This window comes from Corythoichthys intestinalis, chromosome 10, assembly GCF_030265065.1.
Source record: "Corythoichthys intestinalis isolate RoL2023-P3 chromosome 10, ASM3026506v1, whole genome shotgun sequence".
In the NCBI taxonomy this organism is placed as follows: domain Eukaryota; kingdom Metazoa; phylum Chordata; class Actinopteri; order Syngnathiformes; family Syngnathidae; genus Corythoichthys; species Corythoichthys intestinalis.
Genome location: NC_080404.1, coordinates 16,193,213 through 16,220,755, shown reverse-complemented (window position 1 = coordinate 16,220,755; position 27,543 = coordinate 16,193,213). Strand labels below are relative to the sequence as shown.

Here is a 27,543-nt window from a genome sequence, read left to right as displayed (position 1 = left end):
TATCCCATCAACTACTAAGCAGTGAGAGAACTGGCTGGGTCACATTCACATGCTTCCAAAGCAGACGGTAAACAAATTATCCCGTTATTGACTGTCAATGATGGTATGTCTTCAGACCCAAGAACCAAAAGGAAGTCTTAAGGTATGTTTTGAAAGCTGAATCCCAGTAGTAGATACGAGGGGGGGATTGGCTGTCTGGTTCACCAGTGGGAGCCCAGCAAGTGGCCACGTCCGCATCATAAATATATGTCCAATTCAAAGTATGGCTAAAAAAATTGTCAGAATATTTCTTAAATCCTTTTTTAGTTGCTTAATCTAGCTCACTGTAAATAATGGCAAACTTCCCCTTAGAGGTCAACTTTTATTTGAAAACTCATAGAAACATTAAGAGTTTGCTTACACGAAACATTCAAACACAAACAACTTGACAAGAACATTATATACACTTATTTGAGAACTAAATCCTTAAAATTATTAGAAATTTAGTAAACTGGAACAATCATTTAAAATAATCATGATGTAATCTGGTTAAATAAGCATGTGGGTGGTTGCAGGTAAAACAGATGGAAGAACAAGATGTGGGATTAAAAATTCTCCAAGCTAGAGTTGTTACATAAAATGTCAATTTCCTGGAAAGGATAAATCAGACATCAAAATTGGGTGTAGGATTCACAGTCCTTTGGACTGCTTGCTAATTCTCCACGTGTCTTCAAGATGAGCAGCTCATTACCGTCTGTCAGTTGTTGATCAGACATTTGACAAATAATTAATCAGGCATGCTGCCTCAGTGGAGCAACCGAAAGTTAATTTCCACACCTCCGCATGTGGAGGTGAATTAGAAACAAGTGTAGGAGGGGTGGCTACTTTCATCGCACATTCAGGGTGACCTCTGGCCCTCATATTTGTAAAAATTAGATCTAGACTGACAACTCCGCACTTGTCTTCATGTACCACCAAGAAGCGTATATCAGCTCGCTGACGAAGAGTCAGGTTGTGGAATTGTTGATGGCAGGGCTGTACGGTGAGTGAGCGTAGGGTCGGGTAAAAAACAACATCTTCCTGCACCAGTCCAATGTGTGTATCGGTAAGTAAAAGCTGAGTCATAGTTTCATTACAGTTGCTGGAGCTTAAGTAGGCCTTTACACTTGTGTACAACAAGAGCTGCAGATCCCCAAGGGTAGCTGTTCCTTCCTCCATGTTGCAGTAAAGAAGATAAACCAAATCTGCAAGACTCTTCTGAAACTGGCAGCAAACCCTCAGACCAGCATCTAATAGAAGCTCAGGTAAGAAAGCCTGTGTGTCCAGTGACAAATTGTTACCAACTCCCATCCAGTCATCATTAAATAGCGGGTGCTGAGAGACCCGATTGTCTCCAGGGCACAGAACTTCCAGTATGGCCCAGCATATCTCTTGGGTAAGCTTTTGGCTGTGAGTGTACAGACCCAAGATGCTTTCCTGTGTAGTTCCCATTAAACGCAAACCGTGGCCTGTAAAGCTTACCTGCAACTCTTGCAAAATCAAGAAAGGGAGCTGGTGGAATAATACCAAATGCCCAGATTCTGCAGTCAATGTAAAAAGACCCGATTCCAGGAGGACTAGAAGGCCAGGACAAGGTTCAGGTTGGCTAGGTTTAGCTACATTCATCCAAAAGAGAGCAACAATCTTTTGAGAAACCAGCACTGTGCTAGATAGCACTGACTGTAGAGATTTTTTTAGGTGCCGAAATGAGCAATTTTGCAGGTTCATGAGGGCATCAGGATAATCTATCAACGATAGACAACATTTTGTAATATCTCTTTGCATAATGACAGAGTTATCCAATGCCCAATCCTTGTCCGTCTCAGCACTTTTGTCCTCTTGTAATGAATCTGTATCAACTAACCAATCTTTGCTGATATTCTGTGTCTGGGATGTAGCTCTGATCGGTGTGATATGTTGATAATTGGAGTCCTGAATATTCATAGTAGCCTCATTGGCCCAAAGGTGTTCCATTATCTCCTTCTGGATGTGTTGGATCAGTGGTACTTTTTTGACCATTGAATAAATACCAGGACTTTTGAAATATGAGAAGCCATGACTTCCATTTACTAGGAAGCGGACTTGGCTATCAATTACAGACATAACTTTGCTTTCCTTGACTAGAGAAATTAGATGATTGGACCAGTGGGTGACTAAATGTTTTTTTCTTTCCTCTTCAAACTGCTGCAGTGGCAGAGATGAGCTCCACAGGAAACGCCGAGCATCTTTGACAATCCCACTCACTTTCTTGACGAAGACACTCAATCTAGAGCTTTGAACTGCAGCCTCCACATAGACTCTGGCATGTGTTACAGAGTCCTCTAAAGATCCAAAACCATCTTTGTCTCCACAGCTCAATTGTCCCTGTAAGCTAGACTCCACGGAGGGAGAGCTGGATCCCAGACTGCGAGGAGCATCTTGTTTGAGCTGAAGAGAGTTGGTCTGTGGAGGGACAGGCATGGAGCTAGTTCCCCCTGTATGCTGAAGGTGGGACATATTGCCTAATGAGCTCCCACCAGAGCCAGGTCTCCCCTTGCAGCAATGAGCCACAACACCTTGGATCTCGTTAGCATTCCCCTCTGGCTTCATGACACATCCATCACCTAGGCCCAGGACACTTGTCTGCTGGAGGCTGGCATCCCCTGACCACACCTCCGCTTTTGTATAGCTTGAGACTTCAGCAACATTTTCGGTCTCCCTCCAAGGGTGCTTAGACATCAGCTCTGGCCATGATTTATGACACAGAGCTATCTCCTGCTTCAGGTCAGCCCCAGTGCTTACCCCATTCTGTTGTGTGCCTCCATCCAAATCGAAAATAGCGTTAGGGACAGGACCTTTTCCAGGTATTGCCTAGGTTTATATAGTGACAGTGGATTAAAAAAAAAAAAAAAGAAAACTGTTTCAGGTTGCTCTTATACCAATCACAGGCATTTGTTTACAATGTATAAAATTATGTTTGAATAAATTAATAAAGTGCACATTAAAGGATTATGATTGCATTGTAAAATTGCCCTAGCTGCATTTTCTTCAAAGAAGTCATTTCATTTGAACTCCTGTCAGACAGTGTAATATGGTGTAAGAACATACATAATCAGTCTGAACAAGCTAAGGCAATAATTTCATGCCTCGGTATGGGGTCCTACCTCACCACAGATATGCTAAAGTTGATTTTTCTCTGTTTTTATAAATGTGTTGCCTTTATCTTAATACTGTGTGTAACTGGTGCAGGCGAAGAAAGAAAGACATACTTACAGGAAATTTGAAACAATCTGTTGGTGCAAATGTAGACAGGCAGGTCACGAGTTTGGACTCCACAGTGCTTGAAGTAGGTAGATCAAGTTTACTAAAAATAAACCATCGGTAATAATTAGAACAGCAAATGATAGCAAAAATACACATTGCAATAATATGTCATTACCATGATACATTGAACTTTCAATTTACCACAAAATGTATTTTGTGGTTAATATAAAGACTAATCAAAATCTGTTAAAGGCTAAATACTAGTACGTGACAACAACCCTCGACACCCGTTAACAATAAGCAGCCTTAGTTTGTGAAAGCACGAATCAAACGGCTGGATAAGATTAAAGCAACCCTTCCAGCTGTGAAATTAAAAGGAATGTGTGCCTGTTGAGATGAGATTTTCATAATGTGTAGTACTCTGAAGGCAGGACAAACCAAACAAACTAAAAGGAACTGAGCTCTGTTTGCTGCATTATGTTGTCATTGTTGTTAACATGAGTGAATGTTCTTCAGTCTGTTATATTTACCTACAAATCGGCACATTTTTTAGTGGAACCATAAGCCAATTGATTGTTTGCAAAGTTTAAGGACTGAAAAGAGTTTAAAAAGTACAAGCTAGAGGGCTATAATGACAAGCGGGTCTAAACAACAAATGATTAAAACTGAAATGATCTAAAAAGACTGATTTCTCGTCATCTGCACTTTGCCAAACTGTTGTATATGGTCGAATTGTCTCAAAATATGATTCAAATTTTACAATAATAATGCTAGTTAAGATTTTTTTTTTTTTTTTATGCTGTCACAGGCAGTTTAGAGTCCCCCTATCACATCAGGGGGGATTTTACCGAATTCGATAGATTGGACTTAAATGAGTCACAACTCGTAGTCCTTTTGTTTGTAAAATGGGGAGGAAAAAAAAAAAAAAGATTGGCAAAAGACAGTTTTAATCCCATTTCGCTGTTGACCAGGACACCAGCGTCAGTAAATGGAAGGGATGTAATCCAATGGAGGCTTTTCCGCACACAATGCCCTCATCTGTTTACTTTCACTGCGGAGAAAGCCAGCATTTTAGTTTTTTCCCCCATATATATATATATATATATACAGTGGGGAGAACCCATTGGCAGTGTATCAAATACTTGTTCTCCCCACTGTATATTTATCGGAAAAATGGTTAATACGTGTTATGTAGGAAATTGCTCAACACCAACAATATATGCCTCTATTTTTTTTTCCAGTATGACCAATCAGTGAGCTGAGTGGAGTGAGCACATAGAGTGGGCCAGCTGTTTAAAAAAAAAAAAAAAAAAAAAAAAAAAAAAAAATCTAAATTAAAACATTTCACTGAAGACCGTTTTGAACAAGTCACAAATGACATGTTGCCAAAGAAGAGTTATTAAGAATGACATTGGAACCGAAACGGCAAGGCTATAGAAGTGGTTGATGGCCCCAAAAGGTGTTAATATTTTCAGATGATAAATCATTAGTTTTTCTAATCGCTATCCAAGCTGTTGTGTAAAGTCGAGAGGCGTAAATGTAGGGTATTTACCATTTAGGTGCAGAAATGTTAATGATGTTAATGGCAATCCTAATTGTTTCTTTGTCTAGCGCTCTCTCTCCCCATTCCCACTCCCTCTCGCCTGTTAGCTCGCTCACTCGCTCTCTCAGTGTATGGTGAATTTCTGCCTACGGATTGAACTTGTATGTTAAAATCTCCCCGGAATCATGTTCTTCAGGGTTTAGTTCCTCCACTGACCCACTTGCAATTTCATATTCCGACCCATCCCACACAATAAAGTCAGCAAGTCTCGACTGCAGTTTTCCATGGAGTCATATGCACTCTGCTGAAATCCTCACCTTTGACTACGTCATCGGTTTCTACTACGCAGAGTTAAAGAAACTATTTTTATTGCACAATTTCTATAGTTATGGATCTGTGTGAGTCTTGATAATTGATTTTTGATAATGGGGGACTTTAAAGAGCATACAACACGAGAAAAAAAAAAGTCTTAAATGGCATTATTATGTGAATTAGAATCATATTTTGAGACGATTCGACGATATACAACAATTTAGCAAAGCGCAGATGACGAGAAATTAGTCTTTTAATCTGCCGGTTAGCCACGCCTACCATTATAGGGCTTTAGCGTCCCCAACAGGTGGATGACGTCAGCGGTAGACTGGGCTCAACGGTTTTACTATTCAGCCCATTGAGGGGGAATTGTTCAGAACGAGGAAAACGCGACGAAGAGAGCCGCAAAATGTCATTGTTTCAGTCTCTCTACTCCAATATTTTTACAGGATATTCTTTTTATCCAAGTATTTTTCCCGAATAGCTATATAAATGGCTTGAGAAGGACCAATCAGCCCATCGAGGGGGAACTATTCACAATGAGGAAAACGCGACGAAGAGAGCGGCAAAATGTCATTGTTTCTGTCTCTTTACTGCAATATTTTTACAGGATATTCTTTTTATCCAAGTATTTTCCCCAACTGCTAAATAAATGGCATGGTCATGACAAATAACAGTCTTGTGCTAAATGGAATATGAAATAATAAAAATCCATTTATTCAAGACGACATGGCAAAATTACTCCATAATGGTCAAAACTGTCGACTTCAACTTTACTGTCGCACCTCCCAAACGATATTTTATGACACCTAAATCGGACATATGTCATTTCCCTTCCCCGGCTTCGGAGAATGTAAACAAACCAGAAGGAGTGACAGCTAGCCGACATGCTAACCCAAACAGAGTGATGTTTCAAAGTCTTCGAAGCGGAAAATCACACATAACTAGCCTAGATTATTTGACATGACGACCCGGTTGTCGATTGTCTTCGTGGATCGGCAAACTGCCCGGCGGAGAGCAATTTACAGTTCGTTCCCCGGAGGAGGGTGGCTGCAGTTGTTGTGCAGCTAACGTGCTGCTAATGTGCATAGGGAGAGCTTTTTACATGCCTATCAATGATCAAACGTAAGTAGTCCTTTATTTAAAGAAAGTTTGTAGTGTTTACTTTGTAATAGCTGTATTAATATTTGACATAATACTAAACAAGATGTTTACTCACTTCCTCATAAGTCCAATGGTCCAATATTCGTCGGGCTTGTTTTGGCCAATATCCACGGTGAATGGGAACCTTTTCAAACTCCAAAAAGGCGCATACACCTCTCCCTCATACAGAATGATTTTTCTGCAGCCGTTTGGCTGGCGTGATGCGAAAAATAAACGTGTTAATCCGCAAAATCAGCTGAATCCTTCGTCCTCATACACAACAGTACACTGTATAGTGAAGAAGACTTCTTCTACCGTACACGTCACAGCGCCCTCCTCCTCAATGCAAGACCGAAGCCGGAAGTCACTCATTTTCATGGCGCGGGATTAAAAAAAACTAAATAAATATAGCGATCGCTTCCACACACATCCAAGCGGTCCATATCATTCAGGCGCATAAAATACCACGTGTATTATGAAATAAACATGCTTTTTCGTGTCACATGCACTTTAAATATGTAACCACAGTTTTTTTTTTTTTAATTTTAATTTCAACAATTATGAATTGGCAACAAATGTGTATCGACTGAATTAGTACGTACTAAATTCAAATGTAGAGCAAGGATGTCTACATTTATTTTACTTCAATAGCATCTGACATCCCAAGGTTGTTATCGCCAACAGTTTTACAGTCTTTCTTTACAGCTCTATAAAGGTTTCTGTCATCAACTGATGTCGTTTCCATTGGTTGACCTGTCCGACATCCATTAACTAGTACAGCAGTGGTTTCTTCTTCAGGACATTCCAAATGGTTTACTGGCTATGGGCAATGTTGTGTAGAAGCACTCAGTGTTTTCATACTTTCGGAGGGGAGTGTAGCTAAACGATCATATCTTTTGAGGAATTCAAACTTATGCCTCAGTGTACCATATTCAATACTCGTACTGGAGCAAAAATATTTGTTGCCTCTCTCTGTACTTCGCATTTTGAGCAAATCTTTATTTTAACCTCATTTGTAATACTGTTATATCATATTGTGCAATACATTTCCAATTTATTTAACTCAAATTACTCCAGAAAGAAGTTATACGTGGCCTAACATGGTCTGAGTTTAACGCTCCCACTAAAATGATTTTTCACCACTACCACCTTTTGAGGCTTAAGGAGCACAGCTACCTCCAAAATGATTGTGTAATGCACCAGATTATCCATAAATTAGGTGCCCTCATCCCAATCTGTACTCCTCAGCACAACTATACTACAAAGGGAAAAAAATCAAATCACTACGGAAAAAAGGCTAAGGTGTACAAGCTTTAGCAGTGTAGAGAACCACAGATTTGAAACAAACTTGATGAAACGCTCAAAATGTCACATTCCTTCTGCATCTTCAAGAAAAAATTCAAAGCTCAACTCCTAGCAATGTGTGTAGTGTAATATGCTGATTCTTTTGATAACACTAGTTCTGTACCTCACATCAATTCCAATGTAACCTGAATCTTAAATTGAGTGTCTGTATGTTGTCCATATTTATAAAGATATATGGCCAGTATCTTATATTTGTGGAGAACTGGGCCCCCTAGTAAAAGCTTTAAATAGCTTCCTTGGAGTGTCTTTTTCACGCATTTAATTGTATAAATATATACAGCACCTATTTGCATATACCATGTATTGTATTCTTTAGTGATATGTGAATAAACTAAACTGAACTATTTGTCAATCTGGTCTAATGAATTCAGACTCTGGTTGAATTTGACATTTCCGAGATGAAGTGAATTACAGGGCATATAAATTACAGAACTGAGGCAGAGTTCCCATCAAGCTATAATGAAGTAGCAGTGTAGGTGTAATCTGTCTGCAATAATCTTAAAACAACATATTTAAAAATGTGTATATTCCAGGCCCATGACACTTTCATTACAAGTTTGCCCTTCCCCCAAAACAGCAGACACACCTTGCAATCTTTCTACAGGCTTTTGGACTATACTTTGAGACATAGATAATACATGATGGCTCAAATACTACTCTCACTGCATCCATCATGTCAAGTCAGGAGGTGAAGTTCAAGTGGAGAGTGATGTTTAGAAAAAAATAAAAATTGGGGACACGGCCGTTCACTACCGATTGAACTACAGAAGCCAATGTGAGACAGCCCCTCAGCTGTCTAGACCAGCTGTGATTTACACTGGCACAGCTTGAAATACTTCAGGCTGGCAAGCCCATTTGCATGTTCCCACTTCTCACAGAAATACTGCCATGATTTATGGCTTTGATTTTGAGATGACACATTCCGCACAGAAATATACAGAGATGTGAACCAGGTGTACCCGGACCTTTCACAACGGAGTTAAGTTGGATGCATCTGCCTCAAGTCTTACCTTGAAGTGCCAAGTATCATCTTGGGTAAATTGTTAGATTTCAATTTTGGAGACAAGGTGTTCATTGGTATCAGCCCACTCTGCGGGGAATGAAACGAGAAGGAGTGGAATGAAAACAATTCACTTTAAAAATGTTTTATTCATACATGTCGCTTGATAGATTGTTGGGTTTTTTTTTTTTTTTTTAATCTAAAAAACCTACAATGCATAAAGGTTCCAAATTAGTTGCACTATACACCTTTAAGAGTTGACATCTATAACTTGAACATCGAGGAAGAGCTCAACATTTTAGTGCATTTCTCAAAAAGCATGCTTTTGGTAAAATGATATTCAGCTTCAGCCTGGAAACTTAAAAAAATCTAAATAAAATAAACTAAATGTGAACTGCACTTGTTAGCCAATATTAAATCGGGCTTTAGAGCTGTCCGCAGCTCCATTATAAAACTGCCCTTTCTATATGTTGCAGTTTATGGAGCCAATAGTGCATTACAAATTCAGTTCAGTTTGTTTCAAAATCCAACATTTTATAACCTCTTATGCAAATAAAAATCTGCATGTTTGAACAGTAGCTGGAAAGAGAAAACCAGCAACAACTACAGTATCCATTAGAAAAAGTTAGAGAAAGTTTAGCAAACAGTCGTTAGATCATATAACTGATAGCATGTCTCTGAAACATTGAGCTATTTGGATTTCACCTGCTGTCTCCCTCCGAGGAAGGCAGCTTCAGTGGGGTGGTTAAAGCGTAATATGGTTTTACTGCCAAGGTGTATGATGGCACCTGAAAGAAAAAGGGGGAACATTAGATGGTCGCAAATTACCAAGCTACCTGCAAGCTCAAAGTACTTGGATTACATAATGTAAGCCTTACTAAAACAGACGCAGCAATTAAAGATTGCAGGCTCTTCACAAGGTTTGCCACTAAGAGTAATGATGAAGTCTCAGAACATCATCCATAAATCAGGAAAAGTTACCAAGAAGTACAGAATTGGCAGACATAATCCTTCCTCGCAATGTTTCATGAGAGGGATGTGTTTTCTTTTAAAACTTGCTGGCTTAAAATGACAGTTGGTCTATAATTCCTCAAACGATCAAACGTGAACGACTTGCTCTGACGATGAAGCAAGCAATTTCCAACGTAAATGGCAGTGACCTAAACCAGAGGATGATCTACCAGAGTAAATTGTCAATGAAGGCTTGGTAATTCTCAAAAATTGAAGCGATAATACAGTTTATATAACAGGCTCGGATTCGGGCAATAACAGCCAGAGATTTTCTAAAGACTTTGCTTTACAGTCTCCACCTCGTTGCTGGCTCCGGCAAATCCTAATCTTGGAACTACAAATGACTCAGACAAGTGACAAAGAACCTGTGAGGGCAGCTTCAGATCGATTCCAGCTGCTGTTGGACACAAAATTACAACCATTTGTTCAAGAAAATGCCTTCAGATACAGCTGTTTGTTAAGGGGATATGGGAAACGCTGAAATGGTTATAAAAGAATGCTAGCAGAAGGCTGTGCAGTACTGTCAAGTTGTTATCTCAGAGAGGCAAGCTCTGATGAAGAAGAGGTAGTAAGCCGGGAGGCTCCAAACCTCAGCAAGCAATGCCTGTATGGACAAGAGAGGTTGGTACTCTCAAAACTGTTTGACTCGCTCCCTTGAAAGTAAATGTATAGCTCCCACTTCAAACCTGTGAGCCCTATCAATTCGATCTGCCAATTAAGCAAAACAGCCCGAGGCATTGACCGCTTCTCACCTTTTGGCATGTTTATTAGGAGAAAATATCTTTTTTCCAAAAAGCCGTATTTAGAATGCATCCATGCTAGGAATGTTTTACAGCAAAAGCCAAGAACAACATGGATTCCACAAGATGAAACTTATAACCGTATAGTAGAATAAGCTCATTTCTTTCTGTAAGAGAATATGAAGCAAGCTTACCCTGAGTCAGCTGACAAGGATGTGTGATCACAGTACCATTAACTGAACACATTGCATCCTCGTGAGGGATGACAGTCACAGTACCAGCATGGTTCTCAAACACACAATGTTCACCTCCGAACTCAGGTTTACAGTCTTCTACAAGGAAAAATGAGAAAAATGCTATTTATGGCAGTAGATCAATAGACAATGAAAGAACGGGAAATATGTAGTAACCCTGACTCACCAATATCCAAGCAGTGGGTTGTTTTGTTAGTATTTATCATGGTTCTGCCTTCCTAAAGAGGTGATTAATCAGGAGACAATACGTAAGGTGTATGCTTTGTTCTGCTGCAATTATAAAAAGCAATTGGCTTCAGATGATGATTAATTAATAAGAAATGTGTGGTGAATGTGAGTTAGGCTAAGATGAAATGCTCCATTCACTTTCAAATAATATAGAACAATGCCAGTGCTGAGCAAGTCTTCATCCAAGCCTATCAGATGGGGGTACCGGCAGTCCAAAACCACTGCGCTTCCTTTCTTCTTCAGAGCCACTGGCTCCTCCTATGGGACACAAGAGATTATCCTGAGAAGGACAGATACCGTCTCAATAGCCTGTAGCTGAAATGGCACGCAATAATAAAGAAAAAGCTGACAGACATTTAATGACAACCAGCAGAAAACTAAATTCTTTATGACTGCTCTTCCTTGCCTGAAGGCCAAGCAGAATAGCCGAGTTTCAGCCATGTGTTGCTATGAAGCAGTCGAGTGGGGAGAGACCACAGATGCAATAAATCATTTAGATTACCGCGGCGAGAGTCAAACTGTACATTGTATTTGCAGGGTGAAAAAGACGCAGTGCCATCAGCCACACGCGCATTGTATAACATGCACCATTGCCACCAGCGATGCATAACTATCGAGGCCATATGACGCATATACTATAACGTTTCCGAGCTTGTACATCAACATCGCAACACACTGATTCCACATTATTAAGAATAAGTGTTAATGAAATTTCAAACAAGCCAAACATTGACTTGCATACGATAGATCTTCCAAGTTTAAATGCCCCTTACGTTAGAATTTAGAGCATTAAAAAAAATACAAATTATAATTTTAAAAAAATGCAACAAAAAAAACTGCCTCAAGGTTGCACAGTAAACTGGAGGTCAAAAGCCGCAAGATTTCAATGCAATGAGCAATCCATGGATTAACTTTATTTTGTGTGGATTTTTCCATTGACCATAAATTGATCATTTTGTGGTAGAAATATTTCTATAAACTACAATTATGAAATTTAAAAAAATAATAATGATAAAGCCCCAAACTCAATTCTTTTTTGACTTGGTTTTTATATATAGGATCTACCGTTGTACGTTTGGATTAAACGAGTAGGCGATAAAAAATGAAATGCATTTAACCTGCACAAGGTGTGTAATTAACCTCACTTGAAGTGTAATAAACCACTTGACACTCTTCATAAGGGACTGCTCAAAATCCGCCAAACTAGTCTGTTTGTATTTGCATATATTTGATAAAATATGACATGGCTGATCACTGAGCTCAATCCAAAAAATATTTCTTGATCTTAGATCTCAATCTTAAAACATTGCAAATCAGTTATAAAAGACCTTGACAAAATATTTTTTGCTACCAGTGTTGTTTTCGTCAACGATGACGATAACGAAAATATTTCGTCAAAGAACACTTTTTTCATGACGATGACAAGACGATAACGAGCTAAAATCGTGTTTTGGGAGACTAAAACATAACGAGCCTAATTCCAGTTTTCGTCTGATGAGACGAGAACGTGACAAAAATGTGCAATAGTTTCCATCACATGTTCACAATGTGTGACATTTGATGTGCAGTTAGCCTGCATCATAGCAGTGTCTGTGTCACTAATGTGACGTGCTGCGTCCCCCCTTCCATTCAGCAGTGCAGTGTCCTCTCTGGTTTCCAGGCACACACGATAAGAATTGTTTTCTCATCTTGGCCCGAGAGAATATGCAATATTGATTTAGCCTTTAAAGGTCTATGCTGAACGATCATCACACACTAAATGTCGTTACTAAGCTAAACTCGTAGGGTTAGCATAACAGTCACGTTAGCATTAGGGTAATGCTAACGGCGAGCGTCCTCTTAAACTCTTGGACATACAATTCAGGGTGTCCAGGTGGGTATATTTAATTGAAAATAACATACCGTTTTCCTGCTAGTGTGTATTATCACCAAGTTGGCGTTACGCTCGTCTGTCAATGTTCTTTTGAAATAGTTGGAAACCTTTATTTCTGGAGTGAATATTTTTAATTTTAAAGACTCAAACATTTTTAGTAAATGTTGACTAAAACTAGACGAAATTAGTCGAGTTTTCGTCAGCAAAAAGTAGACGAAGGCACACACATTTGAGATGACTAAATGACAGACTAATAAGTATTATTATGCAAAAGTTCAAGACTCAGACGAAAATTAAAAGGACTGTAAAATACAACACTGGTTGCTACAAAAAAATAATAATAATCCTTTCCCACCTATAATGTCACCTGAAACCTCAAACTGAAAAAAATCATTCATTCTCCATGCCGTTTATGCTCCCAAAGGTGCTGGAGCCTATCGCAGCTAACCATGGGCAGTATAATTCAAGAAGCAAAATACAAACAACTAAGATAATATAGTTGGATAATACAAGTGTGCTTTTATCTGGGGAAGTTGCCGTGTTCAGCATTGCCCAATCAAATTAAACTAATGGTAAATGGCAGCAAGCCCACTCATGCAGTATTTTAATGTGTCTAATTAAGCCCCCATAAATTTCAAATATTCTAGTACTCCCTCCACCCCGTCATTGCACTTCTGACAATATAACCAATGGGCCATAGAGACCTTCCGCAGAATCCGATAGTTCTTATTATTCAAACTTATCAGTCATGAGAATGTTACAGAAAACATTGTGAAACAAAGTGAATACGACCACCAAGTTAGGAAATATGGCACAAAAGTGACATTAGCAATACTTGTACTGTATGTACCTCCAAGATTCATGAAAAGACTAGAAGAAAACTGGATGGGTAGGCTGCCAAGAAGTTGGTAGCAAGACTGAAGGAGCCATCAGATTTTCTGGCAAGTACTTGTGACAATCTCTCATATTTTTAACATGTTTGGGCTACAGCACAGGGTTGCAAGACAGAAATCTCATCTTCCATGACTCCATTCAAAACATTTGAGATCTCTCTCAACCATGTGGGAAAATGTGTTAAGGGCAATGAAAACGTAGAACTAAACCCTAACTGAAAAGATTGAATTTTTTATCATCATTCCAAAAGATTTTTAATATGTATTGTAGCAGCTTTTCTTCAGCTATAACTGGGGGCCTTAACGCAGGGAATTGTGAACAGTTAAAAAAAAAAGCAGTCAACACTAACAAAACTTTTAGACGTTCGATTACAAAAGCACCAAAATGAAAGAGTCAGGAAAAGCTTAGGTCGTCGTGTACAGAATCTCAATGAGTTTGATCGTGATTAAGTTTGAACACAGCCAGTTAAAAAAGTGTATGCACACCAGTGTAATCACATTACCTCCGTTTATTTATACATCCCCTTATTAAAATGGAGTTTAACTGATTAAAGGTCACAGAGGTAAAATTTCAAACATCAAATGATGTACCGATACCTTGCAAAAATCTTGCATTTGAACAGGAATGTGTAGACTTAGTATCACATTGCAACTAGAAAATGGAAAAGCACATTTGAAGTGTTCCACACACTTCATTTGTCACTAAAAAGATGTGAATGAATAAATGAAGTCACACTGCTTTTTAAAGCAACGATACTACAGTATTCAATCAGGTGAAAATGATCCCATTACTGCCATTTCAGATAAGGACAATATGGTCTTTTGAAGATCCGAGCTAAAGAGTTTCTTCTGCAAATAATTCCCTACTTACTTGATATGAAATGAAGCATTTCGCCTGAGGTGACCTACTTGGTTCAAAGGTCACAATGAATTAAGTCATGAAAGAGAAATTCACCTCCAAGCAAGAGCTCACGACCAATAATGTCACTCCAAGGGCTTTGGGGTTCAATGAACTGGTGTCTCTAGCCAAAAAGAAGCTCTCGTCAATAACTGTGCTCCTTTTATAACAACAGTTAATGCCTCAGATTAGTATGGATTATCATGAGTTCCAAAAAGGCGAAGAAAATTTTGCATAAAGGGGATTTTAGATGCACCACTTTACATTAATAACTGACCTCCTCCTACACACTCTTGCATGCATTGGACAGTGACAAAAAACATGTCCACAACCCCCAACTCACTCGGTAGCAGTTGAAAGATTGAAGAAATCCTTCCCCCCATCACTTTAATGAAGCAGGAAAGGTATTGACACAGGCAGGGCCTGTTACTTAATTAAAAGGAATTCTTCACAGACTTCATTAGAAGTTCTAAATCTGGTAGGTTAATGCACTGTGTCACATTCCTTTGACATCAGGAACGGATGAGATGCTCTTAGGCCCCCCCCCCCATTTTCACATACGTGGGAGCGAACACTGATCATTTCAGTTACTCTTTCATTCGTGTTCAATGTTGGCCTAAGTGGGGGTAGGGGTATCAGCTTAAAATTTTAGGATCTAAACTGTAGTTAATGTTGACATTGGCTATAAGGCCATTTACGTAAGGGCTACAAAAACACTTGCAACATTTTTTTCTGAGCACTCAGTTCGAATTCACTAATAAGAATACCAAATAATAAAAGAATCCCTAAATAATCATCAATCATCTAGTCACTTATAATCAACGGCGTAGATTTCCATAGCGGCAGTAGGGACATAACACTACCAACTTTTCAGGATGCTCAAATTGTCCCGACCAACTTTTAGGCAACCTTATTTGCATATAATAATGAGTTCAGCTATATTGGTAATTTTGTGTGATTTTGTCTTCCCAAATGCTGTAAGGATAGAATTGACCCTACCATTATTAAGTGAATTATTTTCAATATGTTAAGACTTACATTTGCCTATTTTCACTTGCTGAATGTGCCAGTCCATTTTTTTCCCCCTCGAATGCACGTTTGACTGGCTGTTCAAATGTTGCAATTTAAATTTGCTAATATAATCCATTTAATCTGTAAGTGTTAAAAATGTATCTTTAGTAGTGTTTGAAAACAAAGGTTTGAATCGAACGGTGTATCACCTGACCAACCCACATGAAAATTAGTATAAGTCAATACAGGTTTATTTTGCATTGATCATTTAGCCTATTAATTAGGTTCATATTGGTGAGAAATGTAGCCTTTCACCTAATCTGTTTAATTTATTAATGTCCCGCCCCCAGCAAAAAGTACATGCAGGTTATGCTGTTGTACCAATGTTAAGACCAAACCTACACCTTTGCTTATAATGCCCATCAGCCTCGTCACGAAGAGTAACATGCCAGTAGAGCAGAAATTTGCAATGGATTTTATAGGAGAGAAAAATTCATGTAATTCAGTTCCAACTGTTCGTCATCTTAAGGTTGATATGTGAACAAACCTGTCCTAGCTCTGCCATTGCACTTTAATATTGTCTTGTGAGCCTGATTTCTTGGCTATGAATAGTATTTTGTTTTCACCGTTTTTCTTGCAGTTTAAGCATACAGTGTATCACAAAAGTGAGTACACCCCTCGCATTTCTGCAGATATTTAAGTATATCTTTTCATGGGAAAACACTGACAAAATGAAACTTTGACACAATGAAAAGTAGTCTGTGTCCAGCTTATATAAAAAGAGTTAATTTAGTTTCCCCTCAAAATAACTCAAAATATAGCCATTAATATCTAAAGCCCTGGCAACAAAAGTGAGGACACCCCTATGAAAAAATGCACATCCCTAACTGTCCAAATTGAGTACTGCTTGTCATTTTCCCCCCAAAATGCCATGGGACTCGTTCCAGGAGTACTGACAGCATTGCTGCAGAGATTGAAGAGGTGGGGGGGGGACAGCCTGTTCGTGCTCAGACCATACGTCGCACTCTACATCAAATTTGCCTCTTCTGAAGACGGTACACAAGAAAGCCCGCAAATAGTTTGCGAAGACATGTCAACAAAGCACATGGATTACTGGAACCATGTCCGATGGTTTGATGAGATGAGACGGGCGGGCTGGGGGTGCATTTTTTCATAGGGGTGTACTCACTTTTGTTACCAGGGGTTTAGATATTAATGGCTATATTTTGAGGGGAAAATAAATTAACTATATAAGCTGCACACAGACTACTTTTCATTGTGTCAAAGTTTCATTTTGTCAGTGTTGTCCCATGAAAAGATATACAGTACTTAAACATCTGCAGAAATGCGAGGGGTTTCCTCACTTTTCTGACACACTGTACATTTGTTTAGGGTCCCTTATGTGGTTGAATTGCCTGCACTGATTTAAACTGCATCATGTGTAGAAAAAAGCTGAAGTCACAAAGCACAACATCCTTCATCTTTTCACACCTTGGCCTATGTTTGCACTTTAAGTGTATTCATTTTACTTTTAAAGAGACCAGAAATATACCATTTTAAGATTCACTAGGATTTAAGTTGACTGAAGAAAAAAATATATATTTTAATGTATGTTTGCACAGTTAAAACTATTTTTAAGACTACTCTACATATATAAGACAAAGTCATTAAAATGATTGTTTTGACTTCACTAGTGCACCTGTTGGGCACCAGTACAATGGCCTTTTGCTCAGATGCCACCCTGTGTCCACGAGGATGAAAAAAGCTATAATGCATATTTTCTTTAGTCATTTGGCAAATGTTAACCTCCAAAATAGATAAAGTCAACCCTATTTAATCGATTCTGCATTCACACCAGTCGCACCACTTGTCAATAATCAAGACTTTTTAATTAGGAGCAGTGAAAGCCGCCAATGAATTCCGATACATTGTTTTGAATAAGCGGCTGTCATGCCCTTAAATATCACCTGCTAAACAATATAGAGCATAAAATAATACCTCAACATACCGAAATTTCGCTATGACTGTTCGTAATTTCCACTAAAAAAGAACAAACCTTATCATTTGTTTAACCCTCTCGTAGAATTAAAAATGTACTCAGGTGCTTGTGTTGAAACTTGCCCTCATCCTATATATATATATATATATATATATATATATATATGTATATGTAGACACACACACACACACACACGTATGGTCAGCTGCACTTGGCATGTATAATTGGACAATACGTCAACTACTTTTCATAACAAGCACAATCCAGATGTACGCATATTGGAACAAGCTACTTGGCTAATGATGAGCCCTAAAATGATGACATTAGATGTGATTTGGGATGTTGGGCACATGCTGAGAGGAATCTAGTTTACCATTGACTGTGAAATCATTAAAGCAGTAGCAATTTTTTGTAGAACCCTGGAGTTTGCAAGCTCATAGCCTCAGAAGCAATATTGTGCTGCAGGAGATTGTATGTCAGTCTGGTTTCTCTTTGCCAGACTTTCATACACTGTAGCACTCTTACCTGAGGAGTATTTCAACAACTCAGCTTTTGGGTGCCATTTTAATCTTAATAGATGCTATGTTATATTTCATGCCAGGTTGACTTTCTTTCTCTAGCTCTTGCCCCATCCCATTTGTAGATGTTCATAGGAGCTGCAGGGACACCAACTGGTGGCATGGTTTTACTGCAAGCAAGCGTCAAAAATGCAATGCTGTTTTGATCACTAGACCGATGCAAATGAGTATTCTAGTTGTTATTAAAAAAGATATAGATTTTAAAGAAATAAATGTAAGTAATTGCTCAGGAAATAAACTATCAATCAAACTCATTACTCATGTCTCTGACAATAAATTGGCTCAGAAAACGTCTCTTGACAAAAGGATTCAGTGGAGAGAACTGCTTTTAATATATAGCCAAAAAAAAAATAACACTTGTTATACCTGCATAATACCTCGAGTCTCCTCCCATTTGCAGGTCCACTCTTTGGTCAGAGTATAAACCTGCACAAATGCAAAGTATTGAAAATATTGACAAATAAGCACCCTAAGAGCCCATTAAACAACACAAGACTGACCTTTTCTTCATTTTCATGCAGCTCCTCTTCTACCCTGAGCGAGGAAGACAGCTCTCTATGAGTAACCTGAAGTCGTACATCAGTAAAGCTAGGCCTATGTTAATGAACTTTGCAAAAACATCTGCAACTATTGTTTGGCTGGAATAATACAAGACCTGTTTGGTTTCTACAAGTAGCCTTTTCAGCCTAATGACCTCTGCTTGTAGTTCCCTGATCAGGCTCACACTCTTGTCTTCGTTCACTGTAGGGGTGTTCATGATGCTTTGAGCACGGCTGGCATAGCGCAATGTGCTCAGAGTCTCCCCATAGTTCAAATCAGCTGGGGAAATGGCTGCAACAAAAGTTCATAATGGTGAAGTGCAGACATGTGTGTGATATACTCTTACATAATAGGCATAAACAAAAATAATTGCCTGGTTTAGTTATAGGTTTGTCTGTACAATGCATACTTGCAATCATAGTAGTCTTTGAGTTTCCTCCAAGGCTGTCTTTAAGCAACCATGTAAGGACAGAGTCCCTGTAAGGGATGAAGGTCGCCCTTTTTGTTGTCGGTTGGCCTACACTGAGCTCAGCTAGAAAGTTACACAACAAACGCATGTGTTAAAAATAATCATCCCCAAAAAAGCGTGCCAATTCTAATCTCTCCTTGTCTGCTCCCTTCATACAATATACAACACGCCAACAACAAACCCTTCCCCATGTACATGTCATATGAGGGCGAAATGAAGGAATGCTTTATCCTGCTTTGAGTGCCATTTACCAAGAGCAGAGATCACATTGCCCAAGGTAACAAGGGATTTGTTGATGTTGGCACCCTCCTTAAGTCTGATGCCTGAAGTATGTGTGACATTTGCCCTCTCACTGCCAGCCAGGTCGACCAAGTGGATCTTACTCAGCATCTCGCGTGGCAACTCTGCATCAAACCATGCCTGTGGCAAAAAGGGAGGGTGGGAATCAGGCACATAATAGCACAACAACAAAAAGCTAGTTATAATGAAAGAAATGAGCCTTTGAAGTTAAACATTTTCAGGACACGAACAAAGAAACCAGCTAATTAGACCTCCTGAGACATAGCCTTTAAACCTCCACCAAATTTAAGAGAACTTCAAGATGTACATTCTGATTTAACGGCGTACATTCCTTGTGTATACCGCATCTTACCTGAGTGAAGTTGATGGTGAAGATGGCATGCGAGCGGCTGCTGGAATCATTCATCCCAGTACTGACAGTGATTCGGTTGATGTTCCCAGCAGCTATCAACTCTTCCACATCACTGTAACTGTGTACCAAATGCTTGGATAGGTCTGAATGAAAAGGTTTCACCTCAGGAAAGGAATACAATTGTGTATGTCTGAAAAAGGCATGGTGGTGGTGTTTGCTTACTCTCAACATAGGGTCCATCCCTGGGGTGTTCTCTCACTCTAAGGTTTCCATTCTCTGTTGCTGCAGTCCTCTTCTTAAGAAGATCATGCACACGTTCATTGTAGATTTCCATGAAGCTGAAGCCCAAAATCCCCCAAAGTTTCAGTGTTAGTGAATGCCAGTGTCAAAACAACAGCCTCAGTGAAAACCATTAACAGGCCCAAAAACATGCTACTTGTGAAAACGCAAACTTCTAAAAATCGACAAGTAGTCACATTTCATCCTGAACATCAATTTTACCCTGTCTAACTTTGTGTGACAATTTGCAGTCAGATTGACATAACATAGGAGTTATAAACTGAATAAATATAATAAACTGAATCGAAATAGCTTCCAAGCTATGATAAATATTGGTTTAAGACAAAAGTTATAGCACAAAAAGATTCTTTACAAGTGCTACTTTCTCTGTGAGAAAAATGAGTCATCATCTAGACTAAGGTGCATCCTGTGGGTAATGAGCAGGTACTAACGTGTAAAGTGGAGCAACTGTTCTTGTTTCAAATAAACTTGAGATATTGACTTTCAGATTATACTGTACTTAGAGTAAAAGGAGACCGCCTAGTAATATTTGAGAGAAATTTAGAGGTTGGGTGTGTTTGGAGATGTTGTGTATTAAAATTCAGGTTGTAAACTACAAAAAAAAAAAAAAAGAAAAAAAGCATTATTCCATACCTGACCTCCGTTCGAAATGACACCCTGCCGCTTGTGCAGTCAGATATTTTGGAGAACAACCCTACACAGATTTGTGGGATTAAACCCTTTTGTTCCTGGAAAAATAAACACGGTAAAGTATTGCTATGTTGGCAAATCTTAAAATGCTGTAGTGACACCATTATATTGTCTAAATGCAAGTACTACCTATTGCTGTTGACACAAAACAGCAAGCAAAGGCAACTGAACAACACAACAAGTTAGTGAAGCGTGAAAGCAATCTCTTGAGCCCTTGTTTTAATTACATAGCAGTAGATAGTGAACATTAAGATGGTTATGTAATTAGAAAGTATGTTGATGCCATCCTGTTAGACATCCATTAACCCTTTGGTAGAGTGAAATTTACATTTGAGTGCAAGGTAGGAAATGGAAAAGTTACGCGCTGCTGCACTCATCACGTTTCTGATTAGTGCAGGAAAGCATGGAGACAAATGAACAGAAAAGGAGGGATTCCTGATGAGGTCACTTTCTAATGTAAAAATGTGTCAGCATTACATTCACGCTGGGTAAGCATTACTAACATGTTTTGCAGCGTAAGCTCTTCAGCACTGATAATAATGGGACAATCAGTGTAATACATGAATGACTGAAATGTCTGAAGTGAACCGTGGTTTAAAGAGTTCCGTTTCATTTCCACTTATTTCCATCTGTTGTATTACCTTTAAAGCCATCTCAGTCATAACAACAACAAAAAAAGTTACTGATATCAAAACAAAACATAGCCAGCTATACCTAGTCAATGGGATAATTATTTCATGAAAAGGGGGGGGGGGGGGGGGGGGTCTTCAACCTTCTCCAAATGTACATCCAGTGGCGAAACAAATGTGAACAGGACTCAGGTGCGATGAGCATTAACAGGAGCCCCGGAGTGGACTGTCCAATCATTGGTTAGTGGAGAGTGATTCGTGGGTCCCTTCACCCTTTCGCAGGACCCTCAAGACAATGTGTGGTTGTATGTGTGTGTGTATGTGGCGGGGACTGGAAATTCTTTTGTGGGCCTCTCCAGACAACCAGCAGGCAGAGCTATTTTAACACTTATGGTAAATGTTATGCTTATGTTATACTTATATAGCGCTTTTCCACCTTTTAAACAGTATATTACAGCTCCGCGCATCATCTTACCTTTCTGTTTGACCCTATCCTCACCCAACCACGCTCGCAAACCAGGCCCCTTAGAGGCTAGGGTGCGATCGCACCCGCCCCCTAAGCAGGGGTGAAAGTGGCTAGAATTTCTTGCCGGAACTCCCCGACATGAAGGTCGCCACGGAGCCAGAAATTGTATTTATTTATTTATTTATGTTCTTTTTTTTTTTTAGGGGGGGGGGGGGGGCTTCAAACCTCCTAAAACTACTTAAATGCAAAGAAAGCTGCTTTGGCACACAGACAAAAAATGATTTTCATTCAAAATTGTTTAACAAAAGTTAACAAAAACAGCAACAACCCAAACCTCCATCTCCTAATTTTTCCTCATTTCCGCACATACTAAATGCCAAAACTCAATTTTAACTACTGAAGAACATAGGATGTACATTTGTGGTCAAAAGTTTACATACACTTGTGAAGAACATAATGTCATGTAGTGATGCGTGATAAATTATTTTTTTACTGTTAACATACCAAATCTTATTTTATTGTCCTGACAGCAGGCTTTATTTCTTTGCATGGACATAAGTAAACTGGCATATTGACGCATTCACAAATCACACGATCTGTAAATTCGCTGTCAACAGACCCGTCGCGCTCTACTCGCTGAAACGATGTTCGATTTCGCGGTGAGGGTGGATTTTAATTCCTCATAACCCCGCATGATCATCGCGCATTCCTCCTCCGTGAAGTAAGGTGCCCGTGCCATCGTCACAAGTAGTGTTTGACTCTGGTCTCCGCCCCCTTTTATGTGAACGCGCAGTAACTCTGACTGGGTTGACACAGGTTCGACTAATCAACCTCATAATCAGCGTCGTAGCACCGACTGACCACAAACTAGACAACCAGGTTTTGTCAACTCCGGTTACCCGCTGGTAAACTGGATTACTTCTGGGGAGGTTGAACTCAGTTCGTAGTATAGGCCACTGTATATTAAAATTGAAGGTAATGTAAACATTTACTTTTGCTTTCTTTTTTTTTTTTTTAAATAATAAAGATATAAGTCGCATATTTCAGAAAAATATGTACAAATGACTTATATCATGCAGAGTGACATGGAATATATTTTGAAGACCACGCAAACATTTACTTTTTTTAAATCATAAGGAAATGAATAAGTAGCCTAACATAAATGAACAAATAAAAGTCCAAAGTGCACATTGACAGCGAAGATGTTCAGAACTTCCCCATCAGAGCAAATAAAACTAAATATGATAAGCCACCTCAACTCTTTCCTTGCTCTTAAAGATTTGATCCATTTTCCATTGCCCTTTTTTTGTCGCATCTTTTTTTTTTTTCTGTTCCAGAAAACATGCACATTTGAACCAATCAGCGCTAACTATCTCTGCTGATCACATGTCAGTATTTCAGCCAACTGAACGGATAAATGAGTCTAGGCGTTTTGCTTTGCTGCGTGCATTGGCATATTGACGTGACTCATCATCGTCAGACTCTGATAACTACAGCAGCTGGGGAAACCTCCATGCCGTCCGTGGAATAAAGTAAATAATAAATATCGGTGGAAACGGATTACGCTTCACAAGCACTTTATTATGCTTGTTGTTAACACTTTTGTATGTAAATCTGATGTTAGTAGGTAGATGAAATGCATGTCGGGCAGCTTAGCATTTTTTTTTTTTTTTTTACATAGCGTTTTGATAGTTGCAGTCATAGTTTTGGAATCAAAGCAACGCGTGCAGTATTCAAGCCCTGAATCTTATACCGGAGCTGCGTTCCTGCCCTGAATCTTATACCGGAGCTGCGTTCCTGCCCTGAATCTTATACCGGAGCTGCGTTCCTGCCCTGAATCTTATACCGGAACTGCGTTCCTGCCCTGAATCTTATACCGGAACTGCGTTCCTGCCCTGAATCTTATACCGGAACTGCGTTCCTGCCCTGAATCTTATACCGGAACTGCGTTCCTGACCGTTCTGGCCCACTTTCACCCCTGCCCCTAAGTTCTGCAGCTGTATACACCCCCCCAAAAAAAAAAAACACCTGTCCTCCAGCAGCTTCACTGGCTCCTACTAAATATCTACACTACTTAGATATACTCAGTGTCTCACTGGTCACCCAATAACACCAGTGTTTGCTTAATTACTCTCCAACCACTCCTCCTAAAAGGTACGGAGTTAACCATGGGGTTGAAAGCTAGCTATTAATCCTCGATAATGTTGCCCATATTCGTTTAAATAGGCTTTTCAAGTTTGTCTTGTGTGAATCACATACAAAGCTGCTGGTTCGTGGTGTTTTACTGAGTTTTGGCAAGTGAGTGAAAGAAACATTTTACATGCATTTCAACTTTTACAACAGTGCTAGGAAATCTGGAAACCTTACTGCATGACCCATCATGGTGTAAGATTTGCCAGATCCAGTTTGGCCATAGGCAAAAACACAGGTGTTGAATCCTTCAAATGCCGCTTTTAAGACATCCTGCCCAAGATCATTGAAAATCTAAATACAGAGAAGAATACAGTGATAATTAAAAAGAGTGAGAACATATACCCTTACACAAACAAATACAATGGTGCAAATACACAAGGAATCAGTTACCTTCTCCTGGGATGCAAAAGAGGGACTTCTTTCATCAGAGTCATACAAAAAGTCGTACGTAAAGATTTTTGTGTTCTTGTCCCCTCGAACCGATAATGGCTAGGAGATTTAAAAAAAAAAAAAAAAAAAACGTTACCATTTGTTTGGTTTAACACTGGATTATGTGGCTAATAATGTTCTCCGGATGAAGAATAAACTTTACCTTGTACAAATACACATTGTTTCCTTCAAAACGAGTCACTACCTTTGCGGACAACTGCTGTTCTCTGTGAAGAGGTGAACAAGAACTCTTTGTGAAAGTAAATATGATATGAAATTCTTGTGTTTTGTTTATTTACCTTTTGTTAAGTGGACGGACTCTGACTGCCACGCGTACTGAAGCCATCACGGGAAAAAAGCTGCACCCTTCCCCGTGGAACGTGAATATCGCTAGAATTAAAATGAGCCAATTAATTCACCTGTGTCTTGTCATTGACCCATTCATTTTAGTGGTAATTAAATCGTTACAACAGTTGTCCTACAGAGGTCGCCATTTACAATATCAGTTTTGAGTACGGTCGAGCAATGTCAAAGGCATTCTATGGTACACTAGTAATATGTGAGAGTATCAGGAATGTTGTGGGGAAATTATGCTAGAAATCGAGAGGAAATGTACATTTTTTTGCTATCAGAAACATAAGAAAAATGCATTGTATATGTTTTCATGTATGGACAATCGGAAAATGTGTGTCACTTGGTAAAACGCTCACAATTGAGAAGTACTGACTTCAATGAACACCACTTAACTCGTCAAAATTCCAAAATAACGCAAATTTGTGTATTTATGGGGATTCCGACATTTTCGCATGTATCTGAACGCAGCGACAGGTCCACACATCCCATGATACCTTGCGGTTGTTGTCGTCAATCGCACGGCGCCGACATTCAAATTCACGACAGAAGAGTTCGAGACCATCCTACCAATTAAAACTTAGCAAAATTGCAGACGCTCCAACGTCGACGGCAACAGAATAATGGAGAAACTGTCCCTGTCTCCTGAAAAGCTTGACGAAGTGGCGTTAGTGCCAACTGTAGTGACTCATTTGGACGATTCAAACGCACACGAACGTTCGGGACAAATTTTCCTTCCGGTTACCGACAAAACGGTGGTAGATGACCAGGAATTTAAATGTTCTGAACACGAATCAAGGGAAAGTCAAGATCAGGTTAATAGTACCCAAAATGACGAAAATAAAATTGTGTCTTCAAGCAACTTGCTTGGTAAGTGCATTTTTATTTGGGTGTAACAAATCTTATTTTCTTTTAGTCGCCCTACTACATTTTGTTTTGTTGTTTTTTGCGTTGATCACTATAAATTGCCCTTGTTTTTGTTGTTTTTTTAAGGTTTTGTCTTACATGCTGATGTGGCAAATGTTAGTAATTGTAGCTTTGCCAATGTCTTTAAAAACAACAAAAAGGCTACAGGTATGGGGAATATCTTTGAATGTATTGTCATTGCAAACTGCTTAATGTTCATGTCCTCACTTTTTCTTCCATCAAAACTCCAAGATCTCAGTCAATCATGGTCTTACATGTGACTTATAATATGCCTGTTACCACAGTGCTTGAAAAAAACTTTAATACAGCCAAATGCCTAAAAAATATATGTAAATTTAATCACAATAATGTCACTGTTTGTACCTTATTACCTTTGGTCATTATTCAGAAGTGAGAATGTTGTTTACAAATCTGTAGTGTATGGAAAAGCTGCTAATGATTTTCTAAAATGATATTCTTGATTTTATTTATCATCTAACAAACTGAAATGTTGTGAACTGTTCCGGTGCTCATCCATTTCCTGCTTGTATTGACAGAAAACGTGCCAGAGCGAGGCTGCTGCGTGACACCCCGTAAACAACTATTAAGCAAAGAGGAGAGTGACGCAGAGATGGTGAGAAGAGCAAAGGAGGAGGGCATTGTCAGTGTTGTCTTCCCGGGAATTGTGACTCAGGAAGGATGCTGCCGTTTTGTCAGCGAAATCCTTAAGTGTGTTTTATATCAGAGGCAACAACTGCCAATGACCTATGACCAACTCGTGTACACCCAGAAGAATTGGCAAGACTCAAAAGCGGTGAATGTCCATTTTTATTGCATGCAGTTTTATCAAAGGTATCCAATAAATATGTTTTGTGCTGATTTAGTTGTCATTCACTATTCCCCCCTCAGGATAAAGATGTTATTAGTGGAAGGAAAGTGAATCTGGCAGATATGAATGGGCGCAAGTGTCAAAAGACACTCCAGGATCTGGAGGAGGTGCTGCATCGGCTGGAGGTGCTGTTCTCTCTAAGCAAGGTACCACGAGTGCTGCTGCTCATGGGTGGCTCGCTCGTCCTCCCCAAAGAGATATACGAGATCAACCTGGAAGAGCTGGTGCTGGGAAGTGGCGACAAATGTCTTCGCGTGTCGTCATGTTTAAGACAACTCTTCCGCACACTTTTCATAGCTGACCTTTTGTCTGATAGCAAACCGGGCCGTTTAATGCCCACCACGGTGTTGGCACTAGCCCACAGGGACTGTGGGGTAGGTTGGTTCCATCCCAAACTACGATTTAAAGTACCAACCTCTATCAAGAAAAAAAAAATTGCTCTTTGTAGTAATGTGCAAGAATGCGGGAATGAAAGCACAGATGTGATGGACTGGCAGGAATATGTGTGGTTTCAAGCACCTACGGCCATCAAAGGATTTTTTTAACTGACTGCAACTATGGCCTTGTGAGCCACTTTTTAAATGTTTCTAAGTCTCTCAGGTTTACTTGAATATTTTTATTAAATATAACAGCTCTTGTTATTAAAACTGAGTTGATTAACGTATGTATGCGTGTTCTTTTTATTATAGTCTGGCAAAACACAGTCTAATTTATGAAGTCAAAAGCCCAAAAGAGATGAAACTATCACTGTCATGGACATGCAAAATCTTACTACATCTCAAAAAGTGTGAGCATGAAGGGATTGCCTCTTTCTTTGCGTCTGTTCAAAGATGTATCATTTTTGGACTATAAAGTGCACCTAACGCCCACCAAGTATGACCCAAAAAAATTAAAAACCTGTATTTCCTCTTATAGAGGCC

General features: G+C 39.3%; 2 protein-coding genes across 2 annotated transcripts; one reads left to right on the top strand and one right to left on the bottom strand.

The window, feature by feature from the left end:
* On the bottom strand, window positions 1-24,977 carry kif16bb (kinesin family member 16Bb). The gene is made up of 19 exons (XM_057848204.1): window positions 24,777-24,977; window positions 24,641-24,704; window positions 24,439-24,537; window positions 24,223-24,339; window positions 20,704-20,798; window positions 19,993-20,108; window positions 19,771-19,913; window positions 19,370-19,538; window positions 19,059-19,181; window positions 18,765-18,940; window positions 18,610-18,675; window positions 18,476-18,535; window positions 10,996-11,115; window positions 10,796-10,847; window positions 10,570-10,707; window positions 9,330-9,412; window positions 8,635-8,714; window positions 3,271-3,361; window positions 1-2,868 (listed from the first exon to the last, which is right to left on the bottom strand). Exons 1-19 carry the CDS (start codon window positions 24,821-24,823, stop codon window positions 748-750), a joined length of 3,960 nt encoding a protein of 1,319 aa, XP_057704187.1. The 5' UTR covers window positions 24,824-24,977; the 3' UTR covers window positions 1-747.
* A 334-nt stretch (window positions 24,978-25,311) lies between these two features.
* Window positions 25,312-27,262, top strand: mad2l1bp (MAD2L1 binding protein). Its single transcript, XM_057848208.1, has 3 exons — window positions 25,312-25,698; window positions 26,292-26,548; window positions 26,644-27,262. Exons 1-3 carry the CDS (start codon window positions 25,452-25,454, stop codon window positions 27,166-27,168), a joined length of 1,029 nt encoding a protein of 342 aa, XP_057704191.1. The 5' UTR covers window positions 25,312-25,451; the 3' UTR covers window positions 27,169-27,262.
* The last annotated feature ends 281 nt before the right edge of the window (window positions 27,263-27,543 follow it).

Excerpts from the sequence above, each read along its gene's own strand:
- kif16bb (XM_057848204.1), bottom strand. The coding sequence starts at position 24,823 with ATGGCTTCAGTACGCGTGGCAGTCAGAGTCCGTCCACTTAACAAAAG. Across the intron at positions 24,705-24,776 it reads GTCCGTCCACTTAACAAAAG|AGAACAGCAGTTGTCCGCAA; the intron begins GTAAATAAACAA and ends ACCTCTTCACAG. Across the intron at positions 24,340-24,438 it reads CTTTTGCATCCCAGGAGAAG|ATTTTCAATGATCTTGGGCA; the intron begins GTAACTGATTCC and ends CTCTGTATTTAG.
- mad2l1bp (XM_057848208.1), top strand. The coding sequence starts at position 25,452 with ATGGAGAAACTGTCCCTGTCTCCTGAAAAGCTTGACGAAGTGGCGTTA. Across the intron at positions 25,699-26,291 it reads GTCTTCAAGCAACTTGCTTG|AAAACGTGCCAGAGCGAGGC; the intron begins GTAAGTGCATTT and ends TTGTATTGACAG. Across the intron at positions 26,549-26,643 it reads ATTGGCAAGACTCAAAAGCG|GATAAAGATGTTATTAGTGG; the intron begins GTGAATGTCCAT and ends TTCCCCCCTCAG.